General features: G+C 36.6%; 1 protein-coding gene across 2 annotated transcripts in view; it reads left to right on the top strand.

Moving 5' to 3' along the window:
* Positions 1 to 2,077: 2,077 nt before the first annotated feature.
* The window catches only part of LOC113049778 (complement C3-like), a 121,663-nt gene continuing 108,050 nt past the window's right edge, over positions 2,078 to 15,690 (top strand). Inside the window, exons 1-16 of one of the 2 annotated variants that reach the window (XM_026212516.1) lie at positions 2,078 to 2,237; positions 2,313 to 2,508; positions 2,646 to 2,814; positions 5,111 to 5,184; positions 5,295 to 5,383; positions 5,655 to 5,737; positions 5,826 to 5,913; positions 6,663 to 6,765; positions 6,852 to 6,972; positions 7,050 to 7,165; positions 7,291 to 7,437; positions 7,536 to 7,742; positions 7,882 to 8,073; positions 8,155 to 8,298; positions 8,376 to 8,505; positions 10,311 to 10,352. In XM_026212516.1, the coding sequence (XP_026068301.1) occupies positions 2,167 to 2,237; positions 2,313 to 2,508; positions 2,646 to 2,814; positions 5,111 to 5,184; positions 5,295 to 5,383; positions 5,655 to 5,737; positions 5,826 to 5,913; positions 6,663 to 6,765; positions 6,852 to 6,972; positions 7,050 to 7,165; positions 7,291 to 7,437; positions 7,536 to 7,742; positions 7,882 to 8,073; positions 8,155 to 8,298; positions 8,376 to 8,505; positions 10,311 to 10,352 (1,972 nt within the window). In that variant the 5' untranslated portion in view covers positions 2,078 to 2,166. Of the gene's footprint in view, positions 2,238 to 2,312; positions 2,509 to 2,645; positions 2,815 to 5,110; positions 5,185 to 5,294; positions 5,384 to 5,651; positions 5,738 to 5,825; positions 5,914 to 6,662; positions 6,766 to 6,851; positions 6,973 to 7,049; positions 7,166 to 7,290; positions 7,438 to 7,535; positions 7,743 to 7,881; positions 8,074 to 8,154; positions 8,299 to 8,375; positions 8,506 to 10,310; positions 10,353 to 15,690 lie in introns of both variants that reach the window. The other variant, XM_026212447.1, reaches the window with a different exon arrangement.

The raw sequence follows: 15,690 nt of genomic DNA, 5'->3' as shown, positions 1-15,690 counted from the left end.
GATTAAAAACACATCTTTTTCGCCAAGCATTCGAATAATGTATCTTTTTAATTGTGAGTGTAGTTGCATCTGATCAAAGGTGCATTTTTATTCATTACCTTAGGTTAAACTAATCTTACTTTGATGGATCAGCAGCTATGCTAATGATGTCTGTATTTTGTTTCTATGTCTAGGATTTACACAAGCTCCAGTCTGGATCCAGAACACCTGAGAAGAGATGATGCTGACCCTCAGAGGACCCCAGATGATGCTAACCCTGAATCAACAAACAGAACTAACAATTATTGCTAAATGTGTGACTGCATCATATAATAACTTAATTAATAATATTGATAGTTCATCGTCTAGCTGACTACGTCTTGTATTATTATTATTATTTTTATTTTTTCTAAAATCCTGTCAAATGTGCACAAACTACTAGCTACTACTAAATATTGTAGAAACATAATTTTCTGTAAAGTTGCTTTGTAACGATTTGTTTTGTAAAAAGCGCTATACAAATAAACTTGAATTGAATTGAATTGAACACATTTCCCATTCAAATTACACAAAAAGAGGAAACCAAAGATGACTAGCAGTGCACATATCAAGTGAAATGCTAATTGTTCAGTTTAATAATAAATTAATAATTGTTCATTTATGATACACTTTGTTAACAGCTTGTACCTGTGATTCTGTAAGTACCCTGTAAGAAAAATGGAAAAGATACTAGTAATTTTCCAGGACATTATCCACCCTGTAACCTCAAAACAATGTGTAATTTAAAAAAATTCAATAAAAAATAAATAAATACAGAATTTTTTTTTCATATTACATAGTAGATTGTGCCCTATATTCACAGACTTTTCTTAGAGTGTAGCACACTAATTAACTACTAATACTTTGTAAAGCATAATTGTTGGGATGGTGTAGTATTAGTTTATTAGCTATTAAAAAAAAAAACGTACACTTTAAACATTAAAAAATTATTTAGTGTTCAATAATTCAATGAATTAAAAGATCTGTTCATTTATATTTTAATATTATGTTATGCATGTTATTTTACATTCAAATTGAAATTAACATATATAAAAAAAATTTTGGCTGAGATTTGATGTTGTGACACAATTTTGCATCATGATTTCACAAAGACGTCATCGCGCAGTGACATCATAAGTAATTTTGCAAGTTTTAGCATCAGTGACGGCGCTACACTGGGGCTAGCCCCGTCAGAATTTTTATTAGCCACCTGTTTAGCCCCATTTCTTTATATCATTGATATTCTGGCGCCGTGCCTGCAACAAATCAACCTTCCTTTAGCAACTTTCCCTGAAAAATAGTTGGCAACACTGTGAGAGAGATGTCGCTTAATCACATAATTGCTGCTTGAAGTTATATTTATAGTTAGTTTTGGACTTGTTATTCTAATAGTTATTAATCTTATATATCTGCCAGTGAAATGAAAGTCTTGCACAATCACAGAAAATAGTTTATATCTGCACTACAAAGTCAGGTGGATGTGTTTTATAGAGGGTTATTTATGTTTAAATATAAAATCCTTAATCATTTAACACACCCTATTGTCATTTTAATAGAGAGCTCATTTGAATCTCATTTACACAAAAGCACAGTTGTTGAGCCGAAACATCTTGGACATACGGCTCAACAACTATGGAAAATAGGGCTCACGGCTATATATGCTGTTTGTTCATTATTTCGACCCTAAAAAGATCAACAGAGCAGGTGCCAATTTACCAAAGGTTGAACCTCGTTTTTTGCAGGTAATTTACAGGAAATCTGAACTGGACTGCTGTGAACTCTTCATGTCCTTTTCTGCTCTTTATTAATCTCTTGTTTGATTCACAAAACTGAACTCAATTTACTGACAGCAGCTTTACTTAAACACTGAACAAGTGTGAAATTCAAAATATGTGAATTAAAAAAATTGCATTCATATTCATAAAATCTATAAAAATAGAAAACTGTTATTTCAAGCATAAGTATAATTTGCTATACTGTTAGACTGTAGATTGGTGAACTGAAGTGTCTGTTTATTTATAACTCAAATGCAAACAGACAGAGAGAGAGTGATCAGATTGGACTCTGAGGGTGGAGGAGGTGGGTATAAATCTGAGCTGCTGCAGCTTCACAGACGCTCACAGGAAGAAACACACACAGACAGTCAGGATGGAGGTGAAGCTGCTGTTTCTGACTGTTGTTCTGCTCTCCTCACCGCTCCTCACACTATGTCACCCGCTGTGAGTATCAAACACTGTTTGTTCATGGATTCACTCACAGATCTGTTCTCAAACGCTCTGATTTGATCTCCTCAGGTATATTATGTCGGCTCCTAATCTGCTGAGGGTGGGTTCCTCAGAGAACGTGTTTTTGGAGGCTCGGGATTACTCTGGAGGAGACCTGAACGTGAAGATCATAGTAAAGAACCACCCAAAAAAAGACAGGGAGATACTGTCTCAATCAGTGAGACTGACTGCAGCCAACAATTTCCAAATCCTTAAAGACATAAAGGTGATGCCACTTTGACATACTTTTTGCTTGTGTGTATGTGTGATGCATTATGTACAGTTTGACAACTTAGTTTGTAAAATGCCTTTCTTTTTCTTATTTTTAATTGGTAGATGACTAATTCATTTTCTGTCATTTAGATCCCTGATGATCAGAACTTCTTCTCTGATGATCCTCTGGAGAAGCAGTATGTGTATCTACAAGCTCAGTTTCCATCCGCCACTCTGGAGAAAGTGGTCCTGCTCTCATTCCAGTCTGGATATATATTTGTCCAAACAGACAAACCCATCTACACACCTGCTAGCACAGGTACCATTGAGTTTTGAAAACATGTCACCTTGTTCATGTTCATTGAATGTTTTCAGTTGAAAGTTTTATTTTAGTTCCCAGAATGTTCTGCTAAAAGGTAGGATAACATTCTCTAAAACATTCAAAAAATGTCTATTGATAACATTGTTACAACATTATCCTCTAACGTTCTAATACAGCTTCCCATCACACTACATGTGGAAGGGCATTGCTCAGAAGTCAGATGTTGGTTGAAAGTGAAACTCCAGTGTAAATAACTCCAAACACAGTATTACCAACTTCACTTATTATAAACAAGATTGACTTTATTTCTATCATACATTAAAAAAATGTTCTTATTGAGATTGATATAGGTTTTGATGTTGATGGTTTATTGAAAATAATAGTTTAGGTTGACATCACCATTATGGTGGTCAGTAGTCAGGCAGTATGACTGAAACTTTTCAACGTTAATGTTTTATTTGGCTGTCAAGCTTTCATCATGAAATGATGTGTCATGCAGCATATCACCATCGTTCAGACTCATACCCTGAAACCTGATGTTTGTGTGGCAAAAAAGGTTTTCGTTAACTTTAGAAATTATCTGATTAAAACTCTTGTTTTGCAGACTGCCAAACCATTGAGTTGCTTTTATAAGAGAATGTCTAGTCACTTTTATTGTCTCATCAACACAGCACGTGTGCCTTGGTAAGTGAAATTCTTTTGAGGTTGTTCCAGAAATGGCTGAAACAATTAACATATAACCATACAGACTTCAACAGGTGAAAATGTGCAATATGCACATACATATAGTCTGTACACACAGTGTACTATTAGACATACTTACAGTTAGCACTACACATTATACACTATACACAGAATGTACACTTTCCACATTATGTAAACCTATATAAGCATACAAATATGCTAAGGTGCAACAGAGTGTACGTGATCTGGATACAGAAATGTCATGGATGTGCATTGGATGGTATCCAGTGGTAACTGGTAGGTTATTGTATTAAATGCAGTATGTATGTATAGTCCAGTGTTGAACTGTTGGAGTTAAAGTGCAGTGTTTGGCATACCATATTGTGGGAGTATGCTGTAGGGTGTATTAGTTCTGACTGTTCATTAGTTTGATAGCCTGAGGGAAAAGCTATCCCTCAGTCTGCTAGTGCGGGATCGGATGCTGCGGAGACATCTTCCTGTGGGCAGCAGATAGAGCAGTCCGTGGGATGGGTGGCTGGAGTCACAGATGATCCTCCGTGCTTTCCTTATGCACCACCTGGTGTAGATGTCCTGGAGGGAGAGAAGCTCACCTCCAATAATGTGGCTGGTAGTTCGCATGACCCTTTTCAGAGTTTTACGGTTGCCAGCGGTGCTGTTTCCGGACCAGGCAGTGATGCACCCCTTCAGGATGATCTCTATAGTGCAAGTGTAGAATGTTCTGAGGATGCTGGGGCTCATTCCAAACTTCCTCAGCCGTCTCAGGAAGAAGAGGCGTTGATGTGCCTTCTTCAGCACAGCATCAGTGTGTGTAGACCAGGTGAGATCCTCGCTGATGTTAACGCCGAGGAACTTGAAGCTGCTTACCCGCTCCACAGATGTCTTGTCCATGGTGATGGGTGTGTGTTCTCTGCTCTGTCTCCTGAAATCCACCACCAGCTCCTTGGTCTTGTCGATGTTAAGTGAGAGGTGGTTCTCCTGACACCATCTAGTCAGGGTGCTCACCTCCTCTCTGTAGGCCGTCTCATCGTTGTGGGTGATCAGGCCTATCACCGTTGTGTCATCAGTGAATTTGATGATGACACTGGAGCTTTGTGTGACTGTACAGTCATGTGTGTACAGGGAGTCCAGCAGCGGGCTGAGGACACAGCCCTGAGGAGCACCAGTGTTGAGGGTCAGCGGGGATGAGGTGTTGTTGCCCATTCTGACCACCTGACTTCTGCCTGTCAGGAAGTGCAGGATCCTGCTGCACAGAGATCTGTTTAGTCCCAACTAAAATGTAACATATGAGAAACATTTGAGTCCACGTTCAATTACCAATGGGAAGTTTCCAGCTTAAATCTTAATTAGAATGTTAGGGGATAATGTTCTAATAATGTTATTAAAAGAATGTTATCCTGTCGTTTAGAAGAACATTAAAAAAAAAACTTGTCATTGAAAACATTCCCAGAACATACAATGTTCTCGGAACATTCTTAGAACAATAACATTCCTAGATAGGGTAGAGTGCATTATTTTATCATGGTTTGTATCTGCAGAAAATAAAACCATCAGAACTCAAATTTGATTTTTTGCTTTGACCTTTTTGCAGTTTATTACAGGATTTTATCTCTGACGCCCAACATGACACCACTCAGTGAGTCTAGAATCACAGTGGAAATAATGGTAAATACTGTTATTACAAACACACACACTCATTTATGACATTTCAGCTGTAATGAGCACTGATGATCTCTTCAGTCACAGTGTTCATGCTGATTTCTGTGTTTCTGAAGAATCCTCAAGGCATCACAGTTTCATCAGAGAAGATATTTCCAGTCAGAGGGATGAAGTCTGGAAGATACACCATTCCTAAGATTGCCAGGTGTGAGTGTGTCTGTGTTTGTGTGTGTGTTTGTGTGTGTGTGTGTGTGTGTGTGAGAGAGAGAGAGAGAGAGAGAGAGAGAGAGAGAGCAATGAAGACTGATTCTGAGTGAACTGACTGGATTTCATTTTCAATGATCCACGATGTCTAGCTCCGATGATAATAATTATTGACTTCATCCACAAACAACACAGCAGCTACTCATAGATGTGATCTGTGTTTTAAAGCTGATTTATTATATTGTATAATGCTTATTTATGAATGTTAGCAGTCCTGGGATCTGGAAGGTGGTCACACTGTTCTCAAACACTCCTCAGAAGACATTTACTGCTGACTTTGAGGTCAAAGAATATGGTAAAAACTGATTGTTACATACATGTGATAGCAATTTAAAATGTATTTATTGATTTATTTGCTTGTCCTTTGTCTGCTTTGGTTGTAGTGCTTCCAACATTTGAAGTGAAATTAAAGCCCAGCAAGTCATTATTCTATGTGCGTGATGAGAGTCTGACAGTCGACATTGAAGCCAAGTGAGACAACATATTTTTACTGTATTTTAAATCAGTGTTTAATGTGTGAGCACACTGAATTAAAATAAAGTTGAATGTAAACTACAAAATAATGTATTATATGTGCAACCAAAACTTGTCTTGATTTACACTGTTAAAAATGTATTGTATTTTTACAGGAAACTCCTGGCAACTAATTGCCGTGAATTTACAGCAAACAATATACAAGAAACATACTGTTGATTTAATACAATAAAATTCTGTGTTTATACAGCAGTATTGCTGTGATTACAGTAGCATTAATACAATAATATGTTGTATTTAGTATTGTTGTCGTACAATCCTCAACAGTGGTGACAATCCCGAAAAAAAATAATTGCAGCAATGCATGCTGGGAGCCATGAACATGTTTTGTATGCTGGCATGAAACATGTCACCATTGTTGTGTTTAATACACCAAATGTTGATATCTGTGTGTGTATAAATAATCTAAAACATGTTTTTAACAAAACTTTACAAAAACAATGCTTATTCACTGTTAAACATCAGTGTACAAACCACAAAAGTGTTTCAAATTATTTATTTTTATATCATTTGCATCATTTAAACCGTTTTAGTGCAGTCAGTTGGTTGTTATTAAAACAGACTTGTTGATCTGCTTTATATATGCAGAAATGTTTTCTGAAAGCAACTGCAGAAAAAAGTATTGCAGCAAAAGTTGAGGGTCGTCATCATTCAGTTTACTGGAGAGATTGGATGTGTTTTTACAGGTACCTGTTTGGACAGAAGGTGGATGGAAATGCGTTTGTGGTGTTTGGTGTGATGGAAGATGAGAAGAAAACAAGTATTCCTGCATCTCTGCAAAAAGTTCAGGTGAGAGACATTGAACACCTTAGACACCAAAAATCCCATTTCTCCTCTTGTAGACTGATGTTGCTGTGTTTCTCTTATATGAATAGATAATGAAAGGAGAGGGTACAGCAGAACTGACCAATCAGATGATCACCAAGACCTTTCCAAACATTAACCAGCTGGTTGGACGATCCATCTTTGTTTCAGTCAGTCTATTAAAAGAAAGTGGTAAGACTGGACAGATCTGTCTGCACATGTTTACCTGCACGTGTGTGATTGTAGGAGAAGCTAATCGTGTGTTTCAGGCAGTGAAATGGTGGAAGCAGAAAGGAGAGGCATTCAGATTGTGACGTCACCGTACACCATCCACTTCAGAAAAACACCACACTTCTTCAAACCCGGGATGCCCTTCGATGTCTCGGTATTATACATTGACTAGATAGTTGAGAACCTGAAGAGTTATAGTAACAGAACAACGATTCCATCAATATATTAACAGAGATCACTTATTTATTTGTTTGTGTTTGGCCTGGGTTTTATAAAAAGGTATACGTAACAAATCCTGACCAGACACCTGCTGAAAATGTAGAATTGGAGGTCAGTCCTGGAGGGGTCAGAGGTCAAACAAGATCCAATGGCATTGCAAAGGTTACGGTCAACACTCCGGGAGGATCTTCAACACTGGAAATCACTGTAAGACCTGCCAATATGTGGAACAAGATTGAGTTTGATTAGTTTATTTGTTGTCTGTGTGAATCATTATGAATACATTTTTATTTTTAAAAAATCAGGCAAAGACCAAAGATCCAGAAATAATAGATGAAAAGCAGCAGGCAGAGAAGAAGATGACAGCTCAGGCCTACGAGACCAAAGGCGGCTCCAAAAACTACCTGCACATTGGCATTGATGCTGCAGAGCTGCAGATCGGTGATCCAATAAAAGTAAATCTGAACACTGGACAAAGTCCTGGAGTCAAAGATCAAGACTACACATACATGGTAAAGATAACAGTTATTTCTTATTCATCTGCACCACAAATCTATCAGTTAATTACATCAATATGATTGCTACCACAGCTTGTTTGAAACCATACAAAGATGCTTAAGTTTATTTGTTACTTCTCTGCTTCCTTTTCAGATCTTGAGTAAAGGTCAGATTGTAAAAGTAGACAGGTTCAAGAGGAAAGGACAACCTCTAGTGACTCTGCCTTTGACTGTAACTAAAGACATGATACCGTCCTTCCGCTTCGTGGCTTATTACCATGTGGACCCATCTGAGGTGGTGTCTGATTCAGTCTGGGTCGATGTGAAGGACACGTGCATGGGAAAGGTGGGTTAGACATCGTAAGATGCAACTGAGGTGCCAACTATGTCTGTTTTTCTGACACACCATCTCTTGTTTTAATAACAGCTCCAGATTAAGGTGAAGGACAAGATGAAAACCTATGGCACAGGAGATGAGGTCAAGCTGCAGATAACTGGAGATCCTGGAGCTAAAGTTGGTCTGGTGGTGGTTGACAAGGCTGTGAACAAGAACAGACTCACTCAGACTCAGGTGAAGGATCTTCATCAGCATCTCAACAGTCACTGAACACTTGAGATTGGTTTATAAATGGTCTCTTGTTGCTGTAGATCTGGGACGTCATAGAGAAGCATGACACCGGCTGTACAGCAGGAGGTGGGAGGGACAGTATGGGGGTTTTCACTGATGCAGGTCTGATGTTTGAGTCCAACACTGCAGGAGGAACCAACACTAGAACAAGTATGCGTGCATATTTGTCATTTCCTCATTTTGAATAAAAATATATTCCTTTTTTTTTCTGTAAAGATAATCAAAAAGGCACTATCAATGCACACCATGCATTAGAAATAAATTCCTAGATAAATCATATTTAGAAATTCTAGACATTTAGTTGTAAATTCACTAAACAGTTAATGGTTTATTGCATTTGTTTCTGAATGTCTCCAGTGTTTATAGGTTAAGTAATTTAAGTTACTATGATCACTGCTGAAACAGCAATGAACTTAGTTAATATTTATTATATATTAACAGAGGTGGAGAGTCCAGGGGTCAGAAAGTAAAAGTCCTGCCACATTTTTGCTCCACCCATGAACTCAGCAGCTGATTTCACCAGAGGAGGAAACAAGTCATTCCTTCCAAGTCACAAACTAGTCTCAACTCAAATCCCAAGTCCTCAAAGAGTTAAAGTCAATGAGATAATTAAGAGACTAATTAAATGATGATTGTGCATTGGTGATGAACACCTGCTGTTATTGTGCGTTACAGAGGATCAGATGCTGATGTTTTATTGGTTAAAATTATGCCACCATCATGGAGATCAGTGTTTGCTTCAGTTGGGCTCTTGACCTTTGGTTTCTTATGTTAGATATTTCTCTGTAAAAGTACATGTGCTGTTATAAAACAGTGCGATCTGTGCTTTGCAGAAAACCGTTACTAGCTCCTTTTACATGATGAAGTAATTATTAGGCATCAGCCTGTTTATTTCCAAAACAATTTTATGTATTTATTATTAACAAATGTTCAGTTTTTAAATAACCTACCTTGTGGAACCGTTGGTTTAATCACTATAATGAATACATTTCCTAATGTATGTAATAAATATAAATTTTTTCGAAATCTTTTCCTAATAAGACGCACAGACATCATGACCCAGCATATGAATCTCAACAATGGTGACAATCAACAAAACACTTCAAGTTGAAGTGCATGCTGGGTGACACCATAGTAAAAACTCTGATTATGCACTGTAGCATGAATAATTATTGTAACCACTGTTGAGGATCATATGATAAGTGCTCATGTCTAAAATCCCGAGCCTGTACAATTTTTTCCCCCAATATTTAAGCATTACAATAATATTTGTTTAATAGGACTTTTTTGTAGTTCAGTAATTGCTGTACATAATTTAACAAACCAAAGAGAGACACCTTCATGAAGTTAATTAAAATGTTTTAGATAAAAAAGGGCAATTAAATTTTCTACTTCAAGCTTTTAATTCAGCAATGTGTTAATGTTTACTACGTAACACAACAGCAAGTGTTTAAAAGCAAATTACTTTGAATTATTAAAAGGGTCAAGAGCCCAACTAAAGCAAACACTGATCTCCATGATGGTGGATTCACCACGATTATGGTGACAAAGTTTTTTTTTTTTTTTTTTTTTTTCTTCCAGTTGATTTCATCCAAGGCTGTGCTTAAAGTCAATTGTAGTTCTTGTGTTTCTCTTTTCTTCAGTGATGTTGATTGTTAACAGCAGGTGTTCATCTCTAATGCAGAATTATCATTTAATTAGTCTCTTAATTATCTCATTGACTTTAACTCTTTGAGGACTTGGGATTTGACTCAAGACTTGTTTGTGACTTGAAAGGAATGACTTGATTCCTCCTCTGGTGAAATCAGCTGCTGGGTTCATGGTTGGAACAAAATATGGCAGGACTTTTACTTTCTGACCCCTGGACTCTCCACCTCTGTATATTAATATAATTTCCGTTTGCATCAGGGTGTAATTGCTAATTTCATTTGAATATTTTTTTTTTTTTTCTCTAGCACCTGATTGTCCCTTTCTTTCAAAGAGAAGACGGCGATCAGGTGAGAAACAGCAACTCTGATTCAACCCTTTTAAATATTAAACAAGCTTTTAGAGTTCCTCTCTTCTGTTAGATATGTTATTTTTTATAATCGTGTGTATTGGAATAAAGTTACAGCATATATATGCTTCATAAATGAAATCAGCAATTACTCTTTTTCTTAGATGACATGTTAGGGTTTTTAGAGATATAATGTTCCCGCATGTCTGCTTGATCAGTTACTAAAAAAGCATGTTAAGTTGTTTAGGAAAATAAGATTTTCTTATTTAAAGTGATAAAATGAGTACACCCTTCTGAAAGTTACTGAATAAAATTAAATATAATTACTTCAATATAATTAAGTTCATTTTGGATCAACAGCTAAGAATGAACCAAAACTTTAAAGAGAAGTAATTTCTTGACATTTAGAAGTGTTAAAGAGTGCACTGAATCATTCTCAGACTTAATTGTGACAACAGCAGAAACACTGCAGATATCTGTCAGGAGACTTATTTCATTGCACATGAGGAAAGCAGTCAAGGTAACTTTATTAGTACTCAAAGGAGTCATAAAAAAGTAATGCGAGTGTGCTTCTACACACAGCCTCAATGTACAAGAACTACAACCTTCGTGGCCTCGTGGTTAGGGAGTTTGAGTTAGTCTCGGGCTGGCAATACCACGACTGAGGTGCCCTCTGGGTGTGTGTTCACGGTTTGTGTGTGTGCGTGTGCGCAGAGCACGAATTCTGAGGGTGTGTGTAGAATACTTGGCTGTATGTCGCTTAAGAAGAATACCAAAGACTGTTTTAAGTGTGAAAATACAGCAAAAATAAGAAATTCAGTTACAATGGACTTGTGACAATCTTGATTTCAGTCTGTCCTCTAAAGCAGCTGATCACACGCACACACACGCGCACACACACACACACACACACACACACACACAATCTGTTTACTCAAACGGTTTGAGTTAAGTTTACTTGTGGGGTTTTGCAGTGCAATTTCTTTTGTCTGTTTTCTTAATTGCAGAATAAATATCATGTGCATCAGTAGTGCTTATACTATAGCTTCTGTCAAGATGATTTACGACTTTGACCTTTGACCTTTTGACAGGTTGAACTTCCGGTGACCTTATGATGGATGGGTTGAACTTTCTGAATGAGTTCATGAGTTAACCTATTGACCCCTCCCCACGCATCGATCATGTGGTTTTGACAGAAGCTTTTATCCTACTGACCTAGTTAATCCTAAATCATCGTTTTTGACGGATAGTTTTATGGTATATGAACCCTCCCATGCATCGATCACGTGTTGACAGAAGCTTTTGCTGGTTGTTAGAACTTTGTCCAGTTATATGGGTTATGTGTGTGCGTGTGTGGTCATATGTGTGTGCGTGTGTGGTTAAGTGTGTGCGTGTGTGGTCATATGTGTGTGCGTGTGTGGTTATGTGTGTGTGCGTGTGTGCAGTATATAAATGGGATCGGTTATTTCATATATGTGACATTCAGTTATTTCACATTTATATATAAAACATTCTATAATTTATATAATATAATTAATTATCATGCTAAAGTTGAAAACATGCCATTCTTTATATAATTTATATAATATACATAATCTAAAGCAATTTAACTAAGGTTGAAAAACATTCTGTTCTTTAAAATAATATAAAAAGCTTACTAAAAGCAATTGTTTTAGCTGAATAAAATTGGCTTACCTTCAGCTTGTGAAACTGGCTCGCAGCTCCATCTGTCGGACTCTCTCTGAATGAGCTTACCCCTGTCTCAAAAACATAGTTGAGCCGTGCTCGTGCCTGCATGTGCGCGTTCTTTCTGTTATTCTGTTATTTATTTTTCATACCACAGTACAACAGAGCTAAAGTTGAAAAACATTCCGTTCTTTATATTCTATCCTGTATATAACCTATATAATCTAAAGCAATTTAACTAAGGTTGAAAAACATTCTGTTCTTTTAAAAGGTTATAAATGGAATGGTTATAAAAAAATATATACTGAAACCGACTGTTTAAGATAAACAAAATCCATTCTACATTTTTTAGAGAGCCGAAGGGGGTGGTTTTTAGAGAGCTGAAGGTCCCTGTTTCAAGTGTTTGCATGCCACAGTTCACTCTCGTCTGAATTTACTACACAATCATAATATCTTTAAAGATGTTGTTAATTAAAACCATCATATCTCATGCAGGAGTAGCATGTTTTTGACAGTTTTCTGATGTTTCCATCTATGAATTACGGTTGGTCAGCGTCTAGCATCTCTCATGCCCACTAATTTATGATGACACGGGGCGACCCCGCTCAGCTTTCCGCCTATTGAACAGATCCATTCATAGAACAAGGATGAAACCTAGCGGTCACTCAACACCGATTTCTTTCACACGGTCACCTTTATAAATGCAATTTGACGTGTTTCAAAGCATCACTTGAACCAAAAAACTTTCTTGGACGAGTCTCAAAGACAATTGCTTTCCGGACGACTCTCCAAGACAATGGATAAAAGTGAGTATTTTATCATTTCATGTTATCTGATGGTAGTGATATTTAAATACTATTAATTGATCAAAGTATGTTATGCTATTTTTACAGTCTATGATGTCTTTAAACCATATTACATTTCATTCCTGTAATTTTCTTCAAGTTATGCTGTTTTATTTTATCTGGTGATAGAGATATTTTAAGTACTCCATTAATTGATCAAATTATGTTATGCTATTTTTTTTTACAGTCTATGATGTTATAGTGTCTTTAAACCATATTACATTTCATTCCTGTAATAAAACATGCATCGGTATTTTATCTGCTGTTTTATTTTATCTGCTGATAGAGATATTTTAACACTATATTCATAAAGTATGTTTTATTTGACTTAATATCAACGCATCTATTGTCCCAATCATCGCACATCCTGTTGACATGTGCTTAGCTTCCCGTGCTACAATTCAGTTTGCTATGTACAGGATTTCAGAAAAACAATTCTGGGTGTGTTAAATCAACGTTTTGCCACCGCGTTGTCCATTTGTCATCTATGAACACGACATCGCAGGGCTGTAAGCGCTCCCGGTTAGGAATGCATGGTTCTAGCTTAGCACCAATTTCCCTGGTGAGTCTGGGTGAAATTACACCGTGTTATAGTGAAAATTGCGCCATCTGCTGCAGTTTAATGTTATGACACACTGTTATAGTAAAAATTGTGCCATCTGCTGTGGTTTAATGTTATGACACACTGTTATAGTAAAAATTGTGCCATCTGCTGCAGTTTAATTTTATGACACACTGTTATAGTGAAAATTGCGCCATCTGCGGTGGTTTAATGTTATGACACACTGTTATAGTGAAAATTGCGCCATCTGCTCACGGTTTAATGTTATGACACACTGTTATAGTGAAAATTGCGCCATCTGCAGCGGTTTCATTTTATGACACACTGTTATAGTGAAAATTGTGACATCTGCAGCGGTTTAATTTTATGACACATTGTTATAGTGAAAATTGTGCCATCTGCTGGCGGTTTATTGTTATGACACACTGTTATAGTGAAAATTGTGCCATCTGCTCACGGATTAATGTTATGACATCATGTTTTCTATGTCACATTCTGTCTCTCTCTCTGTGTGTGTGTGTCTGTGTGTGTGTGTCTGTCTGTGTGCTCCATTAAACTAGCAAATAAAACCCTCTCCATGTGTTTTAAATCATAACAGGGTTTTTTTGTTTTTTATATCAGGTTCAAATATTGAGCAGCAAGCCTTTGATGGTATTAATACATTTAAGTACGTATTGATAATATATATATTACCCATAATATTTTTATTTTTATATATATTGCTTAAAATGAATCAAAGTGCATGACGAAAAAACCACAAGCAGGTTTTTACTTTTTGTTGTTCTAAGAAATGTTTTCATTTAATAATCTATCCTGTAGATTGTATGTGTACTGTAAAATAACATATATACATTTTGCTTAAAGTAAGTAAAATAATTACACCTACAATTTTAAACATGTTTAAACACATTGTGTGTCACTAAAGCAAGGCACACTGTCTATTGTCTTATTTTTTTAAATAACCTGATGACCAGCATTGTTTCTTCATATAATTTATGCACCCAAGTGCTTTTCTCACACGAGTAGAAAACCCTTTTTCTTTGGATGTGTCTGGCAGAAACATGATTTCTACATCAGAATTTTTTTTTTTTTAAATGTTAGACTGAACTTTTCTCATTCGACATAAATACTATTTTCAAATTATTTACCCGGCCTATAACACTTGGTGTAAATGTTCTTACCTAGAACAGAAAACATACACTTTGACTTGGGAGATATCATCAGGAAACATGGTGTTAGCTTTCACTGTTATGCTGATGATACTCAGCTCTATATTTCTTCGCGGCCCGGTGAAACACACCAATTTGAAAAACTAATGGAATGCATAGTCGATATAAAAAATTGGATGACGAGTAATTTCTTACTGCTTAATACTGAAAAAACAGAGGTGTTATTTATAGGACCTAAAAACTCTGCTTGTAATAACCTAGAACACTGTCTAAGACTTGATGGTTGCTCTGTCAATTCTTTGTCATCAGTTAGGAACCTAGGTGTGCTACTTGATCACAATCTTTCCTTAGAAAGCCACGTTTCTAGCATTTGTAAAACTGCATTTTTCCATCTCAAAAATATATCTAAATTACGGCCTATGCTCTCAATGTCAAATGCAGAAATGATAATCCATGCATTTATGACTTCAAGGTTAGACTATTGTAATGCTTTATTGGGTGGTTGTTCTGCACGCTTAGTAAACAAACTACAGCTAGTCCAAAATGCAGCAGCAAGAGTTCTTACTAGAACCAGGAAGTATGACAATATTAGCCCGGTCCTGTCCACACTGCACTGGCTCCCTATCAAACATCGTATAGATTTTAAAATATTGCTTATTACTTATAAAGCCCTGAATGGTTTAGCACCTCAGTATTTGAATGAGCTCCTTTTACATTATACTCCTCTACGTCCGCTACGTTCTCAAAACTCAGGCAATTTGATAATACCTAGAATATCAAAATCAACTTCGGGCGGCAGATCCTTTTCCTATTTGGCGCCTAAACTCTGGAATAACCTACCTAACATTGTTCGGGAGGCAGACACACTCTTGCAGTTTAAATCTAGATTAAAGACCCATCTCTTTAACCTGGCATACACATAACATACTAATATGATTTTAATATCCAAATCCGTTAAAGGATTTTTAGGCTGCATTAATTAGGTAAACCGGAACCGGAAACACTTCCCATAACACCCGATGTACTTGCTACATCATTAGAAGAATGGCATCTACGCTAATATTTGTCTGTTTCTCT

Source organism: Carassius auratus, chromosome 1, assembly GCF_003368295.1.
Source record: "Carassius auratus strain Wakin chromosome 1, ASM336829v1, whole genome shotgun sequence".
NCBI classification, from domain to species: domain Eukaryota; kingdom Metazoa; phylum Chordata; class Actinopteri; order Cypriniformes; family Cyprinidae; genus Carassius; species Carassius auratus.
This window is presented reverse-complemented; position numbering and strand designations above follow the sequence as displayed.